A 27,748-nucleotide genomic window follows, 5' to 3' on the forward strand; every position below is an offset into this window, starting at 1 on the left:
CTCCTCTCCTCCCCTCCCCTCCTCCTCTTCCCTCCCTCTCTCCTTTTCTCCTCTTCCTCCCCCCCCTCTCTTCCCTCCTCTCCCCTCCTCCCTCTCCTCTTCTCTCCCCTTCTTTCCTCTCCCTCTCCCCTCTCTTATCCCCTTCCTTCTCTCCCTCCTCCTTACTCCTCTCTCCCTTCCTCTCCCCTCTCTCTCCTCCCTTCCTCCTTCCCTTTCCTCTCCGCTCTCTCCTCCCTCTCCCTCTCCTCCTCATTCCCTCTTTTTTTCTCTCCCCTCTTCCTCTCCCTCTCCTCTCCCTTCTCTCCCTCCCTTCTCTTCCTCTCTCCTCTCCCTCCCCCCTTCATCCTTTTCCCTCCTCCCCCCTTCCCCTACTCTCTCTCCCCTCTCCTTCAGCTCTTCCTCCCCTCTCCTCTCTCTCCCTCCTCCCCCCATCTCTCCTCTCTTCTCCTCCCTTCTCCTCTTCCTCTCTCTCTCTCTCTCCTCCTCCCTCTCTCTCTCCCCTTCTCCCCTCCTCTCTCTCCCTCCCCTCTCTCTCTCTCTCTCCTCTCTCTCCTCTCCTCCTCCTCTCTCTCCCCTCTCCTCTCTCTCCTCTCCTCTCCTCTCTCTCTCTCCTCTCCGTCATAAACCCCCTCATCCTCTCCCTCTCTCTCATCCCCCCCCTCTCTCCTCTCTCCGAGCCCTCTCCCCTCTCTATCTCGCAGTCTCCGTCTCTCTCTCTTCTCCATCTCTCTCCCCCTCTTCACCTCCCCTCTCCTCTTCCTCCACCTTTCTCCCTCCTCCCCTCCCCTCCTCCCTTCTCTTCATTCCTCCCTCTCCTCTCTCCACTCCACTCCTCTCCTCCCCCTCTCTCTCCCCACTCTCTCTCCCCCTCACCTTCCTCTCCACCCCTCTCCCTCTCCTCTTCTCCTCTCTCTCTCCTCTCCTCTCTCTATTCCCTCCTCCGCTTTCATTCTCTCTCCCCTCTCTTTCCTCTCTCTTCCTCCCATCTTCTCTCTAACCCTTCCCCTCTCCTACCTCTCTCTCCCCTCGTCCCTCTCCTCTCTCGTCTCTCCTCCCCCTCTCTCCCTCCTCTCTCCCCTCTCTCCACACACCCTTATCCTCCCTCTGGGCTCTCTCCCTCTCCTCTCCCTCTCCTTCCTCCCTTTTTGCCTCCTCTTCCTCCGTCTCCTCTCCTCTTCTCTCCCTCTCTCTCTAACCCCTCCCCTCTCTCTCCTCTCCACCTCCCCTCTCCTCTCCTCTCCAGACTCTCCCCTCTCTCCCTCCTCTCCTCTCTCTCCCCTCCTCTCCCTGCTCCTCTCCTTCCTCCCTCTCCTCTCCTCCCTCTCTCTCCGCTCCTCTCCTCTCCTCTCCTCTCCCTCCTCTCCCTCCCACTCCCTCTCTCCCTCCTCTCTCTCTCTCTTCCTCTCTCTTCTGAGATTCTCTCTCCTCCCTCTCCTCCCTCCTCCCCTCTCTCTTGGATCTCCCCTCCCAAGAGGAGAGCCCTCTCTCTTCTCCCCCCTCTCCTAGGCAGACCTCCCTCTTGTCTCCTCCCCACACCTTAGACTCTTCCCTCTCCTCTCCTCCCCTCTCTCTTCTCCTCCCCTTGCTCTCCCCCTCCCCCTCTCTCAGTCCTCTCTCTTCTCCCCCCCTCTCTCCATTCTCACATTTACCCCCTTCTCTCCCCCCACCTCTCCTCCCCCTTCCCTAGTTCTCTCTGTCTCTTCTCCCCTTTTCCCTTTTTACCTCCCTCCTCTCCTCCCCTTTCTCCTTCTCCTTCCTCCTCCCCTCCCATCTGCTTTCTCCTTGTCGCTCTTCTCCTGCTCCCTCTCCTCTCTCCCTTCCTCTCTCCTCTCCTCTCTCTCTAGTCCCTCTCCTCCCACTCATCTCTCTTCCTCTCTCCCTCTCTCTCTCCTCTCCTCTCTCTCTCCTGTCTCTCTCCTCTCCTCCTCTCTCTCCCTCTCCTCTCCTCTCCCTCTCTCTCCCCTTTCTTTTTTCTCTCCTCACTCTCTCTCTCTACTCTCACTCTCCTTCTCATATCCCTCTCCGTCTTCACTCTCTCTCCTCTCTCTCTCCTCCTCCTCTTCTCTCTCTCTCTCCTCTCCTCTCTCTCTCTCTTTTTCTTCTCACCTCTCCATTCTCTCTTCTCCTCTCCTCTCCCTCCTCTCTCCTCCTCTCCTCTCTCTCTCCTCTCCCTCTCCCTCTCTCCCTCCTTTCCTCATCTCTTCTCCCTCCCTCCTCTTCTCCTCCTTTGGTCTCTTGGGGATCTCTTCTCTCCCTCTTCCTCCCCCTTTCTCTCCCTCTCTTCCTTCCTCCTCTTCCTCCCTCTCCTCTCCTCCCCCTCCTCTCTCTATCCTCCTCTCTCTCCCCTCCTCTCTCTCCCCTCTCTCCCCTCCTCCCCTCTCCTCTCCTCTCTTTCCCCCCTCCCCTCTTCCAGCCTGCTCTCCCATCTCCCCTCTCCCCCTCCCTCTCCTCCTCTCCTCTCTCCCCTCTCCTCCCTCCCCCATTCTCTCTCCATTCTCTCTCCTTCTCTCCTCATCTCCCTTCCATCTCCTCCTCTCCTCTCTCCGCTCTCCTCTCCTCTCCTCTCCCCTCTCCCCCTCTCCCTTCCTCCCTCTCCTCTCTCTCTCTCTCTCCATCTCCTCCCATCTCTCTCTCTTCTCTCTCTCTCATCCTCTCCCTCTCTCTCTCTCCTCCCCTCTCTCTCTTTCTCTCTCCTCTCTCTCCCCTTCTCCACTCTCTCCCTCCCCCTTTCTCCTCTCCTCTCCCCCCCCTCTTCTTCCTTCTCCCGCCCTTTTCCCCTTCCCTTTCTCCCTCTCTCTCCCTCTCTCCTCTCCCTCTCTCTCCTTCTCTCTCTCCTCTCCTCTCCTCTCCTCTCCTCTCCTCTCTCTCTCTCCTCTCCTCGCCTCTCTCCTCCTCTCCCTCCCTCCCTCTCCTCTCTCCTCCTCTCTCCTCTCTCCTCTCGCCCCACCTATCTCCTCTCCTCCTCTCCTCTCCCCTCTCCTCCTCTCCTCTCCTCCCTCCCCCAGCCACGGCTCCACCCTCCTCTCTCTCGGGGACACGCGGTGATAAATAAATGGAGGGCCGAGCCACTGATTATAGCCAGGGCCTCCGCAGCCATTGACCTCACCGCACGTCACTGGTGTGATGTAGATCGCAGTTAGGATGATGGAGGTGAACATAGGGTCATAGTCTTAGAGTCATAGAGCCATGGTCATAGTCATAATCATAGAAACATAGAGACAAATTCATAGTCATATAGTCATAGATACATAGTCACGACGTCTTAGACTCATAGTCATAGTCTTAGAGACATAGAGACATAGAGCCATAGAGTCAAAATCATAGAGTCACAGTCAGAGACATGGAGTCGTAGAGGCATAGAAGCGTAGAGGCGTAGAAGCGTAGAGGCGTAGAAGCGTGGAGGCGTGGAAACATGGAGACATGGAGACATCGTCATAGAGTCATAGAGACAGAGTCAGTCACAATCACAGAGTCACAGAAACATAGTCTTAATAATAGTCATAGTGCAAAGGTTTGTTTCACTTCAAACAGACAAAACGCAATAAAATTGGTAATCAAGTAGTAAAGTCTTTATTTCGCCCAGTCTGGTCTGACCGTCACTCTTACACTATGTATAATGCAGACAGTACAGTAGCATTCTATCCCCACACAAAGAGGTAATGTTCATTCTGATATATTTGTACCCCAACAATCAGCGATTCAGCAATTATTTATCTTATAGACCATTGTAGTGTACAACCTCTTGCCTGTTAAGATTGACACGTTCTCCCGAGAGAGGAAAGATTAGCCCATATATGGTTATGCTGCAGAAGCTGCAGAATCACTTGGGTTTTTTTTTTGCCTTGTTGACGCATATTATAATCTTGTAGATTAATGAGTAAGAGCCAAGTGCCTAAACATTCTTCTGATTGTTTATATCATAGAGCAAAACATTCAAGTTTTTTATGTTATCTCGCTAGTGTTATGGAAGAAGGGCGAAACATTTTTTCTTCTTAGCAGTGGTAGTGTAACCACCAATCTAAGCAGAATCCATTTTGTGACTTTCAAATCTTTCAACTTTCTCTAAGACCATGATTATGACTATGCCTCTATGATTATATGACAATGACTATGCGTCTACGACTATGACTAGTTCCATGACTTCATGGTGTGTGTGTGTGGGAGGGGGTATTTGGGGGAGAGGTGTGTGTCGGGGAGGCGGGGGTGTGGGTGAGGGGTAGCGGTGGTATGAGGGGGAGTATGTGGAGGAGGAAGAGTGTGGGGTGGGTGGTTTAGGGGAGAGGTTGCTATGGGGAAGGGGTTTAGACAATATACAATAGACAATAGGTGCAGGAGTCTGTCATTTGGCCCTTCGAGCCAGCTCCGCCACTCAATGTGATCATGGCAGATCATCCCAAATCAGTACCCCGTTCCTGACTTCTCCCAATATCCCCTAAATCCGCTATTTTAAGAGCCCTATCTAGCTTTCTCTTGAAAGCATCTGAAGAACCTGCCTCCACCTGAGGCAGAGAATTATACAGACTCAGCACTCTCTGTGAGAAAAAAGTGTTTTGTTGTCTCCGTTCTAAATGGCTTACTCCATATAATAGTAAGATTAAACGGGAACTTACCAGTTTGAAGTTTGATCTTTATTTTATGAGGAGGAACGTTGGGGGAATACGTGAAGAACCCCGCTTACGACGCATGTGTGTCATCCTTCAAAGCAGCGGTGTGAGGTCACAGATACACTATAATGACCTAAGATAGTAAGATTATTAAAGAGATACCAGTTTAAGATATGACCATACGAGGGTGGGAGCGGAGGGCACGTATTCCCTCAACGTTCCTCCTCATAAAATGAAGATCAAACTTCAAACTGGTAAGTTCTCGTTTAATCTTACTATTTTACTTCGGAGTCACGTGAGTGACTACGTGAAGATTTCAAAGCTCTGTGACCTCATGCCGTGGAACGAGGCCATGCTCCACAACTGCCTTGGTAGTTTGGGAGAAATTGTTAATGATATTCAAAACATTCATACCAATTATTTAACGTAAATGATAAATAATATCTTATTAATTCAAATCATAACCCATGTATTCTTCAGGGATAAATTATCATACAGAACTTAATTTTTTTCCCGAAAACGTTCCTATACTCCTAACTGGTTTGTTATAAAATTTCTGAAACGTTTTCTCCAACGACCATCCTGCAGTCCTGAGGATTTGGTCCATGGATACATCAAGGCGTTTTGCTGCGGATGTAGCTGCAGCCCTGGTGGAGTGAGATTTAAATATGTTAGTGTCCACTCCCGCCTTTCTTAGCCCATATTTCAGCCACCGCGAAATGGACTGAGTTGACACTCTACGGTACGGTTTCTTATGGTTGATTAAAAGAGCCATTTCCTTGCCTCTGATAGCGTTTGTCCTTTCAATGTATAACAAAACGTGCTTCACTATACAGAGACGTTCGTCCTCCGGGTAGGCCATAAATTCTACGACCTGCCCCGCTGATCCTGGTCTATTTTGTTTAATAAGGTCCTGGATCACAAAAAACAAACTTCCTGCCGCCATAGTCAAGCCATCCAGTCTTAATATTTGCAATAACTGGACCCTTTGCGCTGTGACCAGCGCCATCAGCATTACCATTTTCCTAGTTAGTTTGTCCAGAGTTAATGCTGTAGCTGGCGACCAATTCCTTACCATGGTCAGGACCACACTTACATCCCAGATTTGGTTGTATCTTGTTATGGGTGGCTTGGTGTTAAAGTCAATAGTCAATAGTCAATAGTCTATTTATTTGTCATTTGGACCCCTGGAGGTCCAAATGAAATGCCGTTTCTGCAGCCATACAGTACACACAAATAGACCCCAGACACAACACAATTACATTTTACATAAACATCCATCACATAGCTGTGATGGAAGGCCAAAAAAACTTATCTCTCCACTGCACTCCCCCCCCCCCCCCCCCCCCCCCCCCCCCCACCCCCCTCCCCCCCCCTTTCCCCCCCCCCCGATGTCAGAGTCAAAGTCAAAGCCCCCGGCTGGCGATGGCGATTGTCCCGCGGCCATTAAAGCCACTCCGGGTGATGCAAGGTCGCACACCGGGTCTTGGTGTTAAAGACCCCGGCGTGCGCTCGCAGAGTCCCGCGGCCATTCCAGCCGCGCGGGGCAGTGGTGCTAGGCCCCGCTCCAGGAGCTCTTCGACCCCGCAACTCGGGCGGGAGAAGTCGCCGTTGCAGGAGCCCCGAAAAGCGGTCTCTCTCCAGGGACCCGCGGGCTCCCGGTGCCGCCGTCCGCAGACCCGCAGCAGCAGCCTCCCAATCTCCGGAGGTCGGGCAGCAGCAGCAGCAGCAGCAGCGGCAGCGCTCCTCCACCGCTCCACCCGCTCCGGTCTCGGCCAGCTCCGCGACGGTGAGGTGAGTCGGCACCAGAGTCCCCGGCTTCTTCCTGTTGGAGGCCGCTCCTCGTTGCGGCCTCAACGACAACCGAGACCCCGACAAGAAAATGTCGGGTCTCCAGTGCAGGGAGAGATTTAGAAGTTTCCCCCCCCCCCCCTCCCACCCCCACCCCCGCCCCCCCCACACACACACACACCCCCCAACATAAATAACAAAAACTACATTAAAACACAGACAAAAATAATAAAAACGCGGACAGGCTGCAGAGGCCGCTGCTGACCAGAGTCGCGCCGCCTAAAGATGCCTCTTAAAAGTTTAACTACCAGAGGATGTGATCCCACAGACTGTCTTTCTGTTCCTTGCCACAAATAACTTGACAATGCACCTCTGGCACTATTCACAGTGCTGTAACTAAGTCCTTCATAGTGCAGGTTGGTGAGAAAACTCTAGCACCGCCGGAACATCCTTATTTCTGTGGTCCAGATGGTTATTATGGCAGTAATTAGTCCATTCTCTAATATGACATAAATACTGTTTTTGTGTAGACCTTCTTTGTGCTGCTGTGATCATGTCCACAGTTCTTTTTGATAGCCCCATGTCCCGTAGCGGGTCTTTTAGAGTCTACAACCCAATAAATCAATATTTTTTATGGCATGGGTGGCTATCCTGAGTTACTGGTTGCACCAGCAACTTAGGACTATGTCTTAAAGTTATACATGGTTCCAGCACCATGTCCTGTATCCTCCGAGAACCATGGTTGGGTAAGCCAATCAGGTACTATGAGAATCCCAGATGCCGAATCCTGTTGAATTTCCCTTAGTACCCCATTGATTAGGCAGAAAAGGAGGAAATGCATAAATGAACCATTTCCCCCAGTGCAGTGAGAATGCATCTGTAGCTTCTACCCCAGGATCTGGTTCCCATGATACATACCTCGGTAACTGGTGATTTAACCTGGATGCAAAAATCAATATCGGCCTTCCATACTTTACTGTGATTTCAGCAAATACCGTTCTATCCAACATCCATTCAGTATTTTCAATAAATTTTCGTGACCTGGTGTCTGCCACTGAATTAGTATCCCTGGTAGATACGTAGCCGATAACCAAATATTCCTTTGGACACACCATTGCCAAATTGGGTTTGCCAATTCATCACAAGATATTGATATATTTCCACCCATATGATTTATATATGCCACCATCAAGGTATTATCTATCTGCAATCTAACATGCTGCTGTTTCATTCCTGAGCAATAAGATTTTAGCCCATTAAACGCAATTTCTAAGTAATTTATACCCTTAGTGTTAAGTAGGTTAGCTTCTTGTATATTCCATCTCCCCCACAGCTCGAGATGGTATCAGTTGCACCCCAACCAATTGCACTGGCTTGTAATACCACAGACGGGTTGTCAATAACTATTGGGTTGGAGCAATACTTAACATTGTGTTCCCACCATTGTAATTATTTTATGGCTTCAATTGTTAGCTCCATTGGCCGATCAAAAAATGGCCTCTATTAATTTTGAGTGCTCTAATCCTTTTGTAACTCTGTGGCTTTCCCTATTGGTAAAGTCATTAGCATATTAAATGTGTTAATGGTGTCAATTTTGACTTAATTGGATGGATAATGAATCTGAGCTCTTCAAACAATTGTTTTGTGGCAACCACTGCCTAACATGCCAATTCATAAGTTTTTCCCACAATAAGTATATCATCCAACTATGCCATTACTCTATGTTTTTGTTGTTGCGGTAATGCCAAAGCTGGTTTAAGAATTTTACCTCTGATGGGTATTGTATGGTAAGCATCTTTAAGATCAATACTTGCCATAAAGTAGCCTGCTGAAACTAACTCTTTAGTAGTGCTAAAAGTATCCATTTTAAAATGAACATATTGCACAACGTTGTGAAGTGTTGATAAATCAATAATAATACGGCAACCCCCATCTTTCTTAGTTCTAATAAATATGTTTGAGACAAATTCCTGTTATTCATGTTTGGTTTGTTCAATTACTCCTTTAGTGAATAATCTTTGTCGTTCTATGTGAGCTTTAGCTTGTTCCAATTTAGTAAGCATGTATATTCTGTCCGGTGTATGTTGTACTGGAGGATTTTGTTTGTGTAGAAACTCTATCAGATATCCCTTAATACTGCTAAGGATATATCTGTCCATAGTTATATTACACCATGCTTCCAAATGAAGTTGCAATGTCCCTCCAACTTCCGTGCTCCCTATTAATTCTGGAGCCCCAGATTCACCTACCTCCATGGTTATCGGTGGTAACTGAGTTAATTTCTTGGTTTCATTCGTGGTTGTGGAGGGCCTTGAGGTTGAGGTTGGGGTAGATGCTGCAGTAGAGGCTTTCGCATCTTCCACAGTGGTCGTCCCGGGCCAAACCCTAAAAAAGGATGCTGCTGCTGGGTACCTCTGGCCTCACTCCAATCCCTTGCACTAATAGTATAAAAACTACCTTTCTTAGGAGGCCCATAAGGTTGATATCTTTTCCCCAGAAATCCTTTGGATGCTCTAATCAGCCCCAAAGTCTTGGCCTCCTCATCCAAATCTTTAACCTGTTTGGACAGGTCTCCCCCAAATAACAGGGTTTGGGGTCTATAGCCCTTTGCTTACATAGTATAGCGAACTTAGGATCTAGAGCTGGCTGAATGGCCCCCTTTCTAATATATTCAGTTCAAACTGCACGTTGCAGAATAGTGCTAAGGCATCCTTGTGGTCACTAGTCACGTCCTCCTTTTCTAACGTGCGGCCCAAGGCTGTTATGCCCGCCGTGAGATCTTTCAGGGCATTTTGCATTTAATATCCTGACTCCTAATGGCTTGCCCAACATGTCTCCAAATGCACCGGTTGACACTGGCTACATTAAGAGCACCACAATTGCCCAGGGGTAAATGCCTTGCCAACACTTCAGCAAAAGTATTGGCTTGAAGTTGATGGGTGGACATATATTCAATACTGGCAGCCATCCTGGCCTCGAGATACTTCCCAGTTTGTTCCTGCTGGAAGTACTGGCCCACCATGTCCAGCAGGTTGTTTTTCTCCCCTTCAATAGGGGAAGGTGGCTCCATCACCTGTTCAGATTCTGACCCAGTCAGACCTTCAATACCCTCCTCAGAGGAGTATGATATGTCATGCAGCCCTTTATGGGAATCTGCTGTGGGACTTATATTTTGCCCACTGTGGCTATCCTCCATATCCCGGGTCCTGTCACTCTGGAGAATTTCCTCCAGCAACCGCTCCAGCCGACTTTCATGCTCTCGGGCACTAGTCGATCGCGGGTGCTTTAAATTATACGACCGCTCCTGCCGATCTTGGTGCTCTCGGCCACTAGTCGCATGCGGTTTCTCCTGCAGCCGGTCCTCATGCCTACGGGCACTGGTCGCTCCGGGCCACCCGATATAACCATGCCGCTCCTCACGGTCCCGGTACTCACGGTACTCTACCCGGGGGGTGAAGTTTGGCACTTGCTCTACCCGACATTCGTTGGCCTGCTGCTGAGTAAACGTTGTGGCACTGTGCTGACGTCCGTTATGGCTGCCTGCTGCTGTTCAGAAAACGGCAGCGACGTCTGTGGCTCTGACGTCCGTTGCGGCTGCCTGCTGCTGTTCAGTAAACGGCAGCGACCTGCTGCTGTTCAGTAAACGGCAGCGACATCTGTGGCTCTGTGCTGACGTCCGTTGCTGGCTGCTGCTGCTGTTCAGTAAACGGCAGCGACGTCTGTAGCTCTGTGCTGACGTCCGTTGCTGGCTGCCTGCTGCTGTTCAGAAACGGCAGTGACGTCTTTAAAGAAAAGGTAAGGAAAAATGTTCTTACCTGTGCTGGTTCTCAGCCTGCCGTTTGGGAGGAACGTCCTTCCTCCCGCAGCCCCACGGACCCTGTAGCGTAGGTCCTTGGGCTGTTGTCCGAGATGTTGGGCTGACAGCTGCGGGGTACTCCTGTCGGCGTTCTCCCCCCTCTCCCCCCCCCCCAGCTGAAGTTGCACCAACTCCCGAAGGGACTATCATGCTAGTGGCCGTTTGCTGGCTACCAGCTGCTTGCAGATTCCTCCCTTGCCAGCTTTAAACAGCCTTCCTGTAGGAAAAGGTAAGGAAATAAACGATGTTCCCTTACCTTTCTATTGCAGGTTCGAAAACCCTGCCGTTTGGGAGGAACGTCCTTCCTCCCAACAACGACGAGTTGCAATGCGTGTAGCGATATGACACGCATGCGTCGTAAGCGGGGTTCTTCACGTAGTCACTCACGTGACTCCGAAGTAAAATTAAACTGGTTTTGGACTCTCCCAACATCTGGAACATGGTTCCTGCCTCCTGCGTGTCCAAACACTTAACAATCGTATATGTTTCAATAAGATCCCCACTTATCCTTCCGAACTCCAGAGTGTACAAGCCCAGCTGCTCCATTCTCTCAGCATACGACTGTCCCACCATCCCGGGAATTAACCTTGTAAACCTACGCTGCACTCCCTCAATAGGAATAATGTTCTTCCGCAAATTAGGGGACCAAAACTGCACACAATACTCCAGGTGGTGTCTCTCTAGGGCTCTGTACAACTTCAGAGGGACCTCTTGCTCCTATATTCGATTCCAATTGTTATCAAGGCTAACATGCCATTCGCTTTCTTCACTTCCTGCTGTACCTGTGGGTGTTTTGTGGGGGAGGGGTTGTGTGGGAGGGGGGAAGGGGGTGAGGGGGAGGAGTGGTATGGGGAGGGGGGGTTTGTGGGGGGGGGGAGGGTGTGGGGGAGGGTGGTGTGGCGGAGTGAGGTGTTAGGGAGGGATGTGTGGGGGGGGGGGGGGGATGGCGTGGGGGGATGGGTGGGGGAGGGATGGGGGGGATAGGGGTGTGTACGGGGGGGAGGGTGTGTTAGGGCGACGGGGGGTGCGGTGAGCGGTTGTGGGGGAAGGGGGGGGGGGTGGGGGAGGTGGAGAGGGAGAAGGGTCTGTGGGCGGGGGGAGAGAGAGTGAAGGGTTTGTGGGTGGGGGTGGTTGTGGTCGCTTTTCTCACACAGCACACTGCACAACCCGCTACTTCATCTTTAGGCCTCACTCAATGGCTACCGGTCCTGCTCCGGCTTCACTCTACGGCTCCCGGTTCCAATCAGCGGCTCCCGATCGTGCTGGTCGCCGCAGAAGCAGTCCGCGCCCTGCTCAATGCGCATGCTGCTTTCTCCGCGCGTTGCTCACTCTGCACTTGCTCAACACACTCTGCTCACTCCGGCCATTCAACTTTATTGTCCACGCCGTCGATGATTGATAGCGGGTGTTTTAGACCTTCATAACTGTTGTATTATTTCACCGATCGGAACAAAATGTGTTGCAATGGCAGCACATGCGAATGGCGAGTAAGGTGGTGAAACATCGTAGTGCTATCCGGTGCCGTTTTTGCGCAAATGTAAAAATAACACAATCCAGAAGAGAACAAGATGAGTGCTTTATAAGTATACTAAACTAAGTGGGACCGCTGGTCGCAGTCACACTGGAGGCCTGCACCCCCCCCCCCCCCCCCCCCCCCAACGCAATCCACTCCCCAACGCCATATTCCACAAATCACCTGTTCCCCCAACGCAACCCGCTCCCCAAAGCAATGATCCACCACTCTGGGGAGGGGGTGAGTGGGGAGGGGGGATGTGTGGGGGGGAGGGGGTGTGGATGAGGGGGTTGGTGGGGAAGGGGGGTATGTGGGAGGGGGTGTGGGGGGATGTGGGAGAGGGAGGGGGGTCGGGAGCGGTGAGTGGAGGAGGGGTGGGAGTGGGGGGTGGGAGGTGCGGGGGGAGGGCGGGTGTGGATGAGGGGGGTTTGGGAGCGGGGAATAGGGTGAGAAGGGGCGTCGGAGGGGAGAGTGTGGTGTAGGGAGGGTGTGGGTGAGGGAGCAGTGTGGGGGAGGGAGAGGTGTTGGGGTGGGGGAGGGGTGGGGAGATGGGGGTGTTAGGGAATTTGGGGCTATGGGGGACGGGGATGTGGGGAGGGGGAATCTTCAAAACCTTCATAACCTTTGTACTATTTTACCGATCGGAACTAAACTTATTTGACTTGCAGCAGAGGAGAATGGTGAGTAATTTGACGAATATTCGTTGTGCTTTGGCCGATTTAATTACAACGCCGACAGGAAGTGGTCAGGATGAGAGTTCTAGTAATGTGTATAGGTATAGGTATAGGTATAGAGATAGATAGATAGATAGATAGATAGATAGACAGACAGATAGACAGACAGACAGACAGACAGACAGACAGACAGACAGACAGACAGACAGACAGATAGACAGACAGACAGACAGACAGATAGATAGAAAGATAGATAGATAGATAGATAGATAGATAGATAGATAGATAGATAGATAGATAGATAGATAGATAGATAGATAGATAGATAGATAGATAGATAGATAGATAGATAGATAGATAGATAGATAGATAGATAGATTAACACATAGCGGGTCAGACAGAGTAACTCAGGACTGTGCGAAGGTGTTCAGCGAAACAATCGAGAACATGGATAGCTGGTGACGTTCTGGGTCAGGACCCTAATTACAAGTAGTACTGACCCAACATGTCACCTATCCATGTTCTTTAGAGCTGCCGCCTGACCCACGGAGTAACTCCAGAACTTAGTGTCTTGCCTTCTTGACCAACCTATCTGCCCTGATTTACCCGGTCTTAATGTCTTACTGTTTATTCTTCAGAGTTCGACGTAAGGCTCGCGGGAGGCAGCGATCGTTGTTCGGGTAGAGTGGAGGTGAAGTACAATGGACAGTGGGGGACGGTTTGTGATGACGGCTGGGACGTTAGAGATGCCGAGGTCATCTGCCGTGAACTAAACTGCGGCCCCAGCGCCACGGCATTCACGGGAGAGCAGTTTGGCGAGGGGAGCGGGAGCATTTGGATGGACAATGTATTTTGCCGTGGAAACGAAACATCTCTTTCGCAATGTTCCTTCCCTGGATGGGAAATAAACAACTGTGATCATACTGAAGATGCGGGAGTCCAATGCACTGAAGGCAAGTACGCTGTAAAACCAAAAGAAATAAATAGCAAGACAGACAAAGGAGAACCAGTAAATGGTGTGTACCTAGACTTTCAGAAAGCTTTTATTAAAGTGCCGCACACGAGGCTGCTAAGGAAGTTGAGAGCCCATGGCATCAACAGGCAGATACATGGATAGCAGGTTAGCTGCTTGGCCAAAGGCAAACAGTGGCAATAAAGGGACTTTTGCTGGTTGGCTGTCATTGACTATTGGAGTTCTGCACGGGTCGGTGCTGGGGCCGTCACTCGTCACGGTGTATATTAATGGTTTGGACGCGGGGATTGAAGGCTTTATGGCCAGGTTTGTGGATGATACGAAAAAAGGTGGAGTGGCATTTAGTGTAGAGATTGCTGGGACTCTGCAGAATGACTTAGACAGGTCGGGAGAGTGGACAGAGAAGTGGCAGATGGAACATAGTAACGCAAAGTGTGGAGACATGCATTTTGGAAGCAGGAATAAACATGTAACCATATAACCATATAACAATTACAGCACGGAAACAGGCCATCTCGACCCTTCTAGTCCGTGCCGAACACATAATCTCCCCTAGTCCCATATACCTGCGCTCAGACCATAACCCTCCATTCCCTTCCCATCCATATAACTATCCAATTTATTTTTAAATGATAAAAAACGAACCTGCCTCCACCACCTTCACTGGAAGCTCATTCCACACAGCTACCACTCTCTGAGTAAAGAGGTAGACTATTTTCTAAAGGTAGAGATGGTTAAGATAGCGGAGGTACTAAGGGACTTGGGAGTGCTGGTGAAAGATTCCCAAAAAGTTAATCATCGTCGAATTGGTAGTAGAGAAAACAAACTCAATGCTAACATTTATTTCACGAAGGCGTGTATACAAAAATAGTAATGGAATGCTAAAGTTCTATAAGATGCTGGTCAAACCGTGTTTGGAATATTGTGAGCAATTTTAGGCACCATATCTGAGGAAGGATGTGCCGGCGCTGGAGAGTTTCCAGAGGAGGTTTACAAGAATGATTCCAGAACTGAGAGTGGGTAACATGTGGTGAGCGTTTGTCGGCACTAATCCGGTACTCGCTGGAGCTTAGAAGAATTTAGAAGAGTTTTGCCAACCTGCTATCGATGTTAGTATTTGGCCTTTTTATACCATGAGTTCTCATCTTCCTCAGCAGACTCACGTCACGCACCTTATATAGGGCTTCCTGAAAATCTAGGTAAACAACATTCACTGATTATCCTTTGTCTTTAATAAGGTGGTGAAAAATCGTAGTGCTATCGGGTGCCGTTTTTGCGCAAATGTAAAAACAACACAATCCAGAAGAGAACAAGATGAGTGCTTTATAAGTATACTAAACTAAGTGGGACCGCTGGTCGCAGTCAAACTGGAGGCCTGCACCACCCCCCCCCCCCCCCCCCCCCCCCCCCCAACGCAATCCATTCCCCCCACGCCATATTCCACAAATCACCTGTTCCCCCAACGCAACCCGCTCCCCAAAGCAATGTTCCACCACTCTGGGGAGGGGGTGAGTGGGGAGGGGATGTGTGGGGAGGGGGTGTGGATGAGGGGGTTGTGGGGGAAGGGGGGTATGTGGGAGGGGGTGTGGGGGATGTGGGAGAGGGAGGGGGGTCGGGAGCGGTGAGTGGAGGAGGGGTGGGAGTGGGGGTGGGAGGTGCGGGGGAGGGCGGTGTGGATGAGGGGGTTTGGGAGCGGGGAATAGGGTGAGAAGGGGCGTCGGAGGGGAGAGTGTGGTGTAGGGAGGGTGTGGGTGAGGGAGCAGTGTGGGGGAGGGAGAGGTGTTGGGGTGGGGAGGAGTAGGAGAGGGGGGTGTTAGTGAATTTGGGGCTATGGGGGACGGGGGATGTGGGGAGGGGGAATCTTCAAAACCTTCATAACCTTTGTACTATTTTACCGATCGGAACTAAACTTATTTGGCTTGCAGCAGAGGAGAATGGTGAGTAATTTGACGAATATTCGTAGTGCTATGGCCGATTTAATTACAACGCCGACAGGAAGTGGTCAGGATGAGAGTTCTAGTAATGTGTATAGGTATAGGTATAGGGATAGATAGATAGATAGATAGATAGATAGATAGATAGATAGATAGATAGATAGATAGATAGATAGATAGATAGATAGATAGACGGACGGATAGACAGACAGACAGACAGACAGACAGACAGACAGACAGACAGACAGACAGACAGAGATAGACAGACAGACAGACAGACAGGCAGACAGACAGACAGATAGATAGATAGACAGATAGATAGATAGATAGATAGATAGATAGATAGATAGATAGATAGATAGATAGATAGATAGATAGATAGATAGATAGATAGATAGATAGATAGATAGATAGATAGATAGATAGATAGATAGATAGATAGATAGATAGATAGATAGATAGATAGGCAGATAGATTAACACATAGCGGGTCAGACAGAGTAACTCAGGGCTGTGCGAAGGTGTTCAGCGAAACAATCGAGAACATGGATAGGTGGTGACGTTCTGGGTCAGGACCCTAATTGCAAGTAGTACTGACCCAACATGTCACCTATCCATGTTCTTTAGAGCTGCCGCCTGACCCACGGAGTAACTCCAGAACTTAGTGTCTTGCCTTCTTGACCAACCTATCGGCCCTGATTTACCCGGTCTTAATGTCTTACTGTTTATTCTTCAGAGTTCGACGTAAGGCTCGCGGGAGGCAGCGATCGTTGTTCGGGTAGAGTGGAGGTGAAGTACAATGGACAGTGGGGGACGGTTTGTGATGACGGCTGGGACGTTAGAGATGCCGAGGTCATCTGCCGTGAACTAAACTGCGGCCCCAGCGCCACGGCATTCACGGGAGAGCAGTTTGGCGAGGGGAGCGGGAGCATTTGGATGGACAATGTAGTTTGCCGTGGAAACGAAACATCTCTTTCGCAATGTTCCTTCCCTGGATGGGAAATAAACAACTGTGATCATACTGAAGATGCGGGAGTCCAATGCACTGAAGGCAAGTACGCTGTAAAACCAAAAGAAATAAATAGCAGGACAGACAAAGGAGAACCAGTAAATGGTGTTTACCTAGACTTTCAGAAAGCTTTTATTAAAGTGCCGCACACGAGGCTGCTAGGGAGGTGAGAGCCCAGGGCATCAACGGGCAGATACATGGATAGCAGGTCAAAAGGGCTTGGCCAAAGGCAAACAGTGGCAATAAAGGGACTTTTGCTGGTTGGCTGTCATTGACTATTGGAGTTCTGCACGGGTCGGTGCTGGGGCCGTCACTCGTCACGGTGTATATTAATGGTTTGGACGCGGGGATTGAAGGCTTTGTGGCCAGGTTTGTGGATGATACGAAAAAAGGTGGAGTGGCATTTAGTGTAGAGATTGCTGGGACTCTGCAGAATGACTTAGACAGGTCGGGAGAGTGGACAGAGAAGTGGCAGATGGAATATAGTAACGCAAAGTGTGGAGACATGCATTTTGGAAGCAGGAATAAACATGTAACCATATAACCATATAACCATATAACAATTACAGCACGGAAACAGGCCATCTCGACCCTTCTAGTCCGTGCCGAACACATAATCTCCCCTAGTCCCATATACCTGCGCTCAGACCATAACCCTCCATTCCCTTCCCATCCATATAACTATCCAATTTATTTTTAAATGATAAAAACGAACCTGCCTCCACCACCTTCACTGGAAGCTCATTCCACACAGCTACCACTCTCTGAGTAAAGAGGTAGACTATTTTCTAAAGGTAGAGATGGTTAAGATAGCGGAGGTACTAAGGGACTTGGGAGTGCTGGTGAAAGATTCCCAAAAAGTTAATCATCGTCGAATTGGTAGTAGAGAAAACAAACTCAATGCTAACATTTATTTCACGCAGGCGTGTATACAAAAATAGTAATGGAATGCTAAAGTTCTATAAGATGCTGGTCAAACCGTGTTTGGAATATTGTGAGCAATTTTAGGCACCATATCTGAGGAAGGATGTGCCGGCGCTGGAGAGTTTCCAGAGGAGGTTTACAAGAATGATTCCAGAAATGAGTGTGGTAACATGTGATGAGCGTTTGTCAGCACTAATCCTGTACTCGCTGGAGCTTAGAAGAATTTAGAAGAGTTTTGCCAACCTGCTATCTATGTTAGTATTTGGCCTTTTTATACCATGAGTTCTCATCTTCCTCAGCAGACTCACGTCTGGCACCTTATATAGGGCTTCCTGAAAATCTAGGTAAACAACATTCACTGATTATCCTTTGTCTTTAATAAGGTGGTGGAAAATCGTAGTGCTATCGGGTGCCGTTTTTGCGCAAATGTAAAAACAACACAATCCAGAAGAGAACAAGATGAGTGCTTTATAGGTATACTAAACTAAGTGGGACCGCTGGTCGCAGTCACACTGCAGGCCTGCACCCCCCCCCCCCCCCCCCCCCCCCCCCCCCACGCAATCCACTCCCCAACGCCATATTCCAAAAATCACCTGTTCCCCCAACGCAACCCGCTCCCCAAAGCAATGTTGCACCACTCTGGGGAGGGGGTGAGTGGGGAGGGGATGTGTGGGGGAGGGGGTGTGGATGAGGGGGTTGTGGGGGAGGGGGGTATGTGGGAGGGGGTGTGGGGGATGTGGGAGAGGGAGGGGGGTCGGGAGCGGTGAGTGGAGGAGGGGTGGGAGTGGGGGTGGGAGGTGCGGGGGAGGGCGGTGTGTATGAGGGGGTATGGGAGCGGGGAATAGGGTGAGAATGGGCGTCGGAGGAGAGGGTGTGGTGGAGGGAGGGTGTGGGTGAGGGAGAAGTGTGGGGAGGGAGAGGTGTTGGGGTGGGGAGGAGTAGGAGAGGGGGGGGTGTTAGTGAACTTGGGGCTATGGGGGACGGGGGATGTGGGGAGGGGGAATCTTCAAAACCTTCATAACCTTTGTACTATTTTACCGATCGGAACTAGACTTATTTGACTTGCAGAAGAGGAGAATGGTGAGTAATTTGACGAATATTCGTTGTGCTTTGGCCGATTTAATTACAACGCCGACAGGAAGTGTTCAGGATGAGAGTTCTAGTAATGTGTATAGGTATAGGTATAGGTATAGATAGATAGATAGATAGATAGATAGACAGACAGACAGACAGACAGACAGACAGACAGACAGACAGACAGACAGACAGACAGACAGACAGACAGACAGACAGACAGACAGACAGACAGACAGACAGACAGACAGACAGAGTAACTCAAGACTGTGCGAAGGTGTTCAGTGAAACAATCGAGAACATGGATAGCTGGTGACGTTCTGGGTCAGGACCCTAATTGCAAGTAGTACTGACCCAACATGGTCACCTATCCATGTTCTTTAGAGCTGCCGCCTGACCCACGGAGTAACTCCAGAACTTAGTGTCTTGCCTTCTTGACCAACCTATCTGCCCTGATTTACCCGGTCTTAATGTCTTACTGTTTATTCTTCAGAGTTCGACGTAAGGCTCGCGGGAGGCAGCGATCGTTGTTCGGGTAGAGTGGAGGTGAAGTACAATGGACAGTGGGGGACGGTTTGTGATGACGGCTGGGACGTTAGAGATGCCGAGGTCATCTGCCGTGAACTAAACTGCGGCCCCAGCGCCACGGCATTCACGGGAGAGCAGTTTGGCGAGGGGAGCGGGAGCATTTGGATGGACAATGTAGTTTGCCGTGGAAACGAAACATCTCTTTCGCAATGTTCCTTCCCTGGATGGGAAATAAACAACTGTGATCATACTGAAGATGCGGGAGTCCAATGCACTGAAGGCAAGTACGCTGTAAAACCAAAAGAAATAAATAGCAGGACAGACAAAGGAGAACCAGTAAATGGTGTTTACCTAGACTTTCAGAAAGCTTTTATTAAAGTGCCGCACACGAGGCTGCTAGGGAGGTGAGAGCCCAGGGCATCAACGGGCAGATACATGGATAGCAGGTCAAAAGGGCTTGGCCAAAGGCAAACAGTGGCAATAAAGGGACTTTTGCTGGTTGGCTGTCATTGACTATTGGAGTTCTGCACGGGTCGGTGCTGGGGCCGTCACTCGTCACGGTGTATATTAATGGTTTGGACGCGGGGATTGAAGGCTTTGTGGCCAGGTTTGTGGATGATACGAAAAAAGGTGGAGTGGCATTTAGTGTAGAGATTGCTGGGACTCTGCAGAATGACTTAGACAGGTCGGGAGAGTGGACAGAGAAGTGGCAGATGGAATATAGTAACGCAAAGTGTGGAGACATGCATTTTGGAAGCAGGAATAAACATGTAACCATATAACCATATAACCATATAACAATTACAGCACGGAAACAGGCCATCTCGACCCTTCTAGTCCGTGCCGAACACATAATCTCCCCTAGTCCCATATACCTGCGCTCAGACCATAACCCTCCATTCCCTTCCCATCCATATAACTATCCAATTTATTTTTAAATGATAAAAACGAACCTGCCTCCACCACCTTCACTGGAAGCTCATTCCACACAGCTACCACTCTCTGAGTAAAGAGGTAGACTATTTTCTAAAGGTAGAGATGGTTAAGATAGCGGAGGTACTAAGGGACTTGGGAGTGCTGGTGAAAGATTCCCAAAAAGTTAATCATCGTCGAATTGGTAGTAGAGAAAACAAACTCAATGCTAACATTTATTTCACGAAGGCGTGTATACAAAAATAGGAATGGAATGCTAAAGTTCTATAAGATGCTGGTCAAATCGTGTTTGGAATATTGTGAGCAATTTTAGGCACCATATCTGAGGAAGGATGTGCCGGCGCTGGAGAGTTTCCAGAGGAGGTTTACAAGAATGATTCCAGAAATGAGTGTGGTAACATGTGATGAGCGTTTGTCAGCACTAATCCTGTACTCGCTGGAGCTTAGAAGAATTTAGAAGAGTTTTGCCAACCTGCTATCTATGTTAGTATTTGGCCTTTTTATACCATGAGTTCTCATCTTCCTCAGCAGACTCACGTCTGGCACCTTATATAGGGCTTCCTGAAAATCTAGGTAAACAACATTCACTGATTATCCTTTGTCTGCAGATTTGTCAGGCAAGATATCTCCTTCGCAATGCCATGATGACTTTGCCACATTTGATCATGAGGTTCTAAGTACTCCGTAACCTCATCCTTTGTATTGTACTCTAAAATCGTTCCAACTACTGGTCAGACTAACCGGCCTGTATTTTCCACTCTTCTGCTTTTCTCCCTTCTTGGACAATGGGGTATTATTCCACTCGGCTGGAACCACTCCTGACTAGTGATTTTTTTAAATATTACTATTAATGCCTCCACAGTCTCTGAAGCCACCTCATTCAGACACTGGGGTGCAGTACATCTAATCAGGTGAGATCTAACTTTAGTCCATTCTGCTTCCCAAGCACCTTCTCCTTAGTTTAGCTACTCCACCAACTTCCACCCCATGACTCTCTTGAAGTTCAGGCACTTTGCTGTGTGCAGACTGATGCAAAAATGTCATTCAATTCGTCTGCCATTTCTTTATTCTAAATTATCACTTCTGCATTATTTTCCAGCTGTCCATCGTCCAATCGTCCAACCTTTTTTTACTCGTTATGTATCTGAAGAAACTCTTGCGATCTTCTTTTGGCGAGCTTACGTTCATATTGTTGTTTTCCTCCATATGGCCTTTTTAGCTACCCTCTTATGTTCTCTAAAAGTTTTCCCAATTCCTCTGGCTTCCCATTGATCTTTCCCACACATTATCTTTTAGTTTGATGCTGTCCTTGGCTTCCCTTGTCACCAACCATCTCCTCATTCTCTCCCTAGAATCTTTATTCCTCTTTGGAATGAAAAGATCCTGCATCTTCTGAATTATTCCCAGAAATTCCTGCCATTGCTCTTCCACCTTCATTGCTGCTACGTCCCTTTCCTCTCAACTTTGGCCAGCTCTTCCCTCATGTCTCTGTAATCCCCTTCACTCAGCTGTAATACCGGCATTACATATTTCACCATTCCCTTTCAAATTGCAAGTTGAATCTTATTATATTGTGGTCACTACCTCCTAGTGGTTCTTTTACCGTGAGCCCGCTTATTAAATCCAATTCATTACACAACACTAAATCCAGAATTGCCTTTTCCCTTGTTGGCTCCACTTCAAGTTGATCCAAGAAACCATTTCAGAAGCACTCTACGAATTTCCTCTCTTGGGTTCTAGTACCAATCTGACTTTCCCAGTCTACCTGCATATTGAAATCTCTCATGACCACCTATCGTAGCATTGCCTTTCTTACATGCGGATTGTATCACCTTATGTAACTTGTACCCTATATCCTGGCTTCTGTTTGGAGGCCTGTAATTAACTCCCATTAGGGTATATTTTACACTTGTAATTTCTCAACTCTATCCACAATGACTCTCCGTCTGATTCTATATCACTCCTTGCTAACGACTGAATCTAATTCCTTACCAGCAGAACTACCCCAAGCTGTCTGTCTTTCTGATGGGACCTGTAACCTTGACTATTCAGCTCTGAGCTCCGGTCATTTCTTTCAGCCACATATTTGTAATGCCCACAACTTCATACCCAACAATTTCTAACTGTGCTCCAAGCTCATCCACTTTGTTCCTTACTACTACGTGCATTCATATACAACACCTTTAATTTGGTGTTCACCTCTCCTCCTCTCGCACCGGCCACCATTTTACCGGACTCTCTTATCCCTTCTTAAACTTTACGTCCTATTACTTCTGGTGACGCCTGTAATATTTTCTGCGCTCTCTTTCCCTTGAACTCCACCATACACTTGCAATGTGTGAATCCCACCCCCCCACTACTATATTGTTTAAAGCTCTATCCACAGACATGCCTATATGCTTTGCCAGGAGTCTGGTCCCAGCCAGATACAAGTGAAGTCCATCCCATTAGAACAGTTCCCTCCTTCATAAATGCTGGTGCCAATGCCCCACAAATTCAAACCCACTCTTCCACACCAGTCTTTGAGTTACCCGTTCAACTGTCCAAACTTCTCAACCCAAATAATGGAAATGGGTTTTAGGAACTAGGGACACACTGAGGTCAGTGAGGCTGAGATTGGGGGGGGGGGGGGGGGGGGGGGGGGGGGGGGGGGGGGGGGGGGGGGGGGGTATGCGCGGTCACACCCATGAAACAGTACAATAATGAATAACTTGTATTTTGAATTTAAAATATCGTCTAATGTGTATGATATATCATAGCTGCTTTCTTGCATCTCTCTCTCTCTCTCTCTCTCTCTCTCTCTCTCTCTCTCTCCTCTCTCCTCTCTCTCTCTCTCTCTCTCTCTCTCTCTCTCTCTCTCTCTCTCTCTCTCTCTCTCTCTCTCTCTCTCTCTCTCTCTCTCTCTCTCTCTCTCTCTCTCTCTCTCTCTCTCTCTCTCTCTCCTCTCTCTCTCTCTCTCTCTCTCTCTCTCTCTCTCCCTCTCTTTCTCTATTATCTATGTGTTGGCTGCAGCCATCGTCTGCTCGGTGAGGGAAGCAGGTCGGTGATTGATCAAAAGGCACCTCGGAGAGTTTGTCTGATTGGATGCCGAGTGACCAGCGCATAATGTGATGGACAGAATGCCCTCGGAGACAGCGGCTGATTGGATGGGAGGAGACCGATTTGATGATTGGACGGGAATTTTAAGGGAAGCGGGTCGGTGATTTGACGCAACCCTCTTAGAGACAGGGGTTGATTGGCCGCCAAATAATAGGCACACAAAAAAATGACACATGGGAAAACAAAAAAAAAGCGGAATTCCGATTTAAATCGGAACAATATTATGCCTGATCTGCAGCAAATATACTAGTATCCGCTCTAGTATCTTTGATATGCAGATCCTTCCTGTTGAAGAACCCTGGCCCGAAAGAACTCCTAATCCGTTCCCTCCACAGATGCCGCCTAAACCGCTGAGTTCCTCCAGCACTCTGTGTTTTTTTTTTAAATCTTGAAATTGAAGTTAGACATAAAGCTGGAGTAACTCAGGGGGACAGGCAGCGACTCTGGAGAGAAGACACTTCTTGTGACTGAACTGAACTCTCGTCGATGAGAGTACTTGTGATAGCCTGCAGAAGGGTTTCGACCTGAAATTCCACCCACTCCCCCAAGCTGCCGCCCGTCCCACTGAGCTAACCAAGTCCACACCCCCGTGGCCACCTTCAACTTCGGAACCAAACAAACAAAAAACAGAGTTCCAAGAAGGAACTGCAGATGCTGGAAAATCGATTGGAGATAAAAGTGCTAGAGAAACTCAGCGGGTGCAGCACCATCGATGGGACGAAGGAAATGGGCAACGTTTCCGGCTGAAACCCTTGGCCAGACTGATGCAGTTTGGTGGGGGTGGGGGTGGGGGGAGGCGGGAAGTATAAAGGAAGAGGGCTGAGGGAGAGCTGGGAAGGGAAGGAGACTACCTACGTGGAATATGAGATGGTGCTCATCCAATTTCCGGTGTTGCTCACTCTGGCCATGGTGGAGGCCCAGCACAGAAAGGACGGATTCGGAGTGGGTGGGGGAGTTGAAGTGCTGAGCCACCGGGAGATCAGGTTGGTTAATGTAAACCGAGCGGAGGTGTTCGACGAAACGGTTGCCAAGCCTACGCTTGGTCCCACCGATGTAGATCAGCTGACATCTAGAGCTGCGGATGCAATACGTGAGATTGGAGGAGTTGCAGGTGCACCCCTGTCGCACCTGGAACGACTACCTGTGTCCTTGAATGTTGTCAAGGGGGGAGGTAAAGCGACAAGTGTAGCATCTCCTGCTGTTGGAAGAGAAATTGTCCGCGGAGGGGATGGTGCGGTTGGGAAGGGAAAAATTGGCCAAGGAGTTACGGTGGTGCCTAAAATGCGGAAAGCAGACATGGGGAGAGATGGTAGATGTGGCTAGTCGTGGGATCACGTTGGGATCACGTTGGAGGTGCCTGCAGGGCTATTTGTTGTATGTTACGGCTGGTGGGGTGGAAGGTGAGGACTAGGGGGACTCTGCCCTTGTTCCGAGTGGGGTGAGGAGAGAGAGCAGTTGCAGGGTATTGAAGAGACCCTGGTGAGAGCCTCATACATAATAGGGGAGGTTACCTCCGTTCCATGAAGAATTAGGACATTTCCGATGCCATGTGTGGAACACCTCATCATGGGTGCAGTTGCGGCATAGACGGAGGAATTGGGAGGAGGGGATGGAGTCCTTACAGAGAGAAGGGTGGGAAGAAATGTAGTATATATAGCCTATATGGATGGGAAGGGAATGGAGGGTTATGGTCTGAGCGCAGGTATATGGGACTAGGGGATATTATGTGTTCGGCACGGACTAGAAGGGTCGAGATGGCCTGTTTCCGTGCTGTAATTGTTATATGGTATATGGTTATTATATGGTTATAGCCAGGTGAGTCAGTGGCTTTATAGTGGATATCGGTCAGAAGTGTATCACCTGCGATGGAGATAGTGAGGTCAAGAAATGGTAGGCCAGTGTCGGAAATGGTCAAGGTGTATTTGGGACTAGGGGAGAATACGTGTTCGGCATGAAGTAGAAGGGCCTAGATGCCCTGTTTCCGTGCTGTAATTGTTATATGGTTATAGAAGTGCCGGATGTAATGTACTGTTGAAGTTGATATAGTCAGTGAGTTGTGTGTGGGTGCAGGAGGTAGTACCAATGCAATCGGTGTAGAGTTCGGGGATGGGGCCCTGTTAGGTATCGAACAAGGATAGCTCGACGTACCCACAAAAAGGCAATCGTAGCTGGGGCCCATGCGCGTGTGCATAGCTACGCCTTGTATTTGGAGGAAATGGTAGGAGTCAAACGAAAAGTTGTTGAGGATAAGGACATATAAACATAGAAAATAGGTGCTGGAGTAGGCCATTCGGTCCTTCGAGCCTGCACCGCCATTCAATATGATCATAGCTGATCATCCAACTCAATATACTGTACCTGCCTTCTCTCCATACCCCCTGATCCCTTTAGCCACAAGGGCCACATCTAACGCCCTCTTAAATATAGCCAATGAACTGGCCTCAACTTCCTTCTGTGGCAGAGAATTCCAGAGATTCACCACTCTCTGTGTGAAAAATGTTTTTCTCATCTCAGCCCTAAAATATTTCCCCTTTATCCTTAAACTGTGACCACTTGTTCTGGACTGCTCCAACATCGGGAACAATCTTCCTGCATCTAGCCTGTCCACCCCCTTAAGAATTGTGTAAGTTTCTATAAGATCCCCCCTCAATCTTCTAAATTCTAGCGAGTAAAAGCCGAGTCTATCCAGTCTTTCGTCATATGAAAGTCCTCACATCCCATGAATCAGTCTGGTGAACCTTCTCTGTACTCCCTCTATGGCAGGAATGTATTTCCTCAGATTAGGAGACCGAAACTGTACGCAATACTCCAGGTGTGGTCTCACCAAGACCCTGTACAACTGCAATAGAACCTCCCTGCTCCCATACTCAAATACTTTTGCTATGAATGCTAACATACCATTCGCTTTCTTCACTGCCTGCTGCACCTGCATGCCTACTTTCAATGACTGGTGTACCATGACACCCAGGTCTCGCTGAATCTCCCATATTCCTAATCGGCCACCATTCAAATACTAGTTTACTTTCCTGTTTTTGCCACCAAAGTGGATAACCTCACATTTATCCACAGTATACTGCATCTGCAATGCATTTGCCCACTCACCCAGCCTATCCAAATCACCCTGCAGTCTCCTAGCATCCTCCTCACAGCTAACACTGCCCCTCCAGCTTCGTGTCAGCAGCAAACTTGGATATGTTGCATTCAATTTCCTCGTCCAAAACATTAATATATATATATATAGTAAATAGCTGTGGTCCCAGCACTGAGCATTGTGGTGCCCCACTAGTCACTGCCTGCCATTGTGAAAAGGACCCGTTTACTCCTACTCTTTGCTTCCTGTCTGCCAGCCAGTTCTCTATCCACATCAATACTGAACCACCAATACCGTGTGCTTTAAGTTTGCATACTAATCTCTTATGTGGGACCTTGTCGACAGCCTTCTGAAAGTCCAGATATAACACATCCACTGGTTCTCCATTATCCACTCCACAAGTTACATCCTCGAAACATTCGATACGATTCGTCAGACATGATTTACCTTTCATAAATCCAGGCTGACTTTGTCCGATGAATTCACCACTTTCCAAATGTGCTGCTATCCCATCTTTAATAAATGACTAGCTGTTTCCCCACTGCCGATGTCAGACTAACTTGTATGTAATTCCTCGTTTTCTTTCTCCCTCCCTTTTTAAAAAGTGGGGTTACATTAGCTACCCTCCAATCCTCAGGAACTACTCCAGAACCTAACGAGGTTTGAAAAATTATCAATAATGCATCAAATATTGTAGGCTACTTTCTTAAGTACTCTGGGATGCAGGCTATCTGGCCCTGGGGATTTTATCGGCCTTTAATCCATTCAATTTACCTAACACTGGCTAACCTGGATTTCACTCAGCTCCTCCATCGCATTTGACCCGCGGTCCCCTGCTATTTCCGGCAGATTATTTATGTCTTCCTTAGTGAAGACAGAACCAAAGTAGTTATTCCATTGGTCTGCCGTGTCCTTGTGCCCCATGATCAATTCAGCTGTTTCCGCCTGCAAGGGTCCTATATTTGTTTTAACTAATCTTTATTTCTTCACATATCTATAAAAAAAAATTGCAGTCAGTTTTCATGTTCCCTGCCCGTTTTCTTTCATATTATATTTTCTCTAATTAAGCTATTTTCCTCCTCTGCTGGTCTCCGAATTTCTCCCAGTCCTCTGGTAGGCTGCTTTTCCTGTCAAATTTATATGCTTCATCTTTTGTTTTGACACTATCCCTGATTTCCCTTGTTATCCACGGATGCACTACCTTCCCTGGTTTATTATTTTGCCAAACTGGGACGAACAATTGTTGTAATTCAACCATGCAGTCTTTAAATGCCTTCAAGTGCATATCCACCGTCAACCTTTTAAGAATCAATTGCCGGTCTATCTTGAACAATTCATGTCTCATACCCTCAAAGTCACCTTTCTTTATGTCCAGAACCCTTGTTTCTGAAAAATTATGTCACGCGCCATCCTAATGAAGAACTCAACCATATTATGGTCACTCTTGCCCAAGAGGCCACGCACAATAAGACTGCTAATTAACCCTTCCTCGTTACTCAATACCCAGTCTAGAATGGCCTGCACTCTCGTTGGTTCTTCCAAATGTTGGTTTAGAAAACTATCCCCCATACATTCCAAGAAATCCTCTTCCTCAGCACCCCTGCCAATTTGATTCACCCAATCTATATGTAGATTGAAGTCACCCATTATAACTATTTTACCTTTGTTGAACGCATTTCTAATTTCCTGTTTGATGCCATCCCCAACTCCACTACTACTGTTAGGTGGCCTGTACACAACTCCCAC

General features: G+C 48.6%; 1 protein-coding gene across 1 annotated transcript in view; it reads left to right on the forward strand.

Annotated features, from left to right (window-relative positions):
* LOC129693579 (deleted in malignant brain tumors 1 protein-like) overlaps nucleotides 1–22,079 on the forward strand; it is a gene marked incomplete at its 5' end in the record, with an annotated part of 39,743 nt that extends 17,664 nt beyond the window's left edge. The window contains 3 exons of the mRNA XM_055630378.1: nucleotides 13,077–13,554; nucleotides 16,061–16,519; nucleotides 18,825–22,079. Of these exons, the coding sequence (XP_055486353.1) occupies nucleotides 13,077–13,554; nucleotides 16,061–16,519; nucleotides 18,825–19,287 (1,400 nt within the window). The remainder of the gene's footprint in view (nucleotides 1–13,076; nucleotides 13,555–16,060; nucleotides 16,520–18,824) is intronic.
* Nucleotides 22,080–27,748: the final 5,669 nt, after the last annotated feature.

The sequence above is a fragment of the Leucoraja erinacea genome, unplaced genomic scaffold, assembly GCF_028641065.1.
Source record: "Leucoraja erinacea ecotype New England unplaced genomic scaffold, Leri_hhj_1 Leri_353S, whole genome shotgun sequence".
Lineage (NCBI taxonomy): Eukaryota > Metazoa > Chordata > Chondrichthyes > Rajiformes > Rajidae > Leucoraja > Leucoraja erinaceus.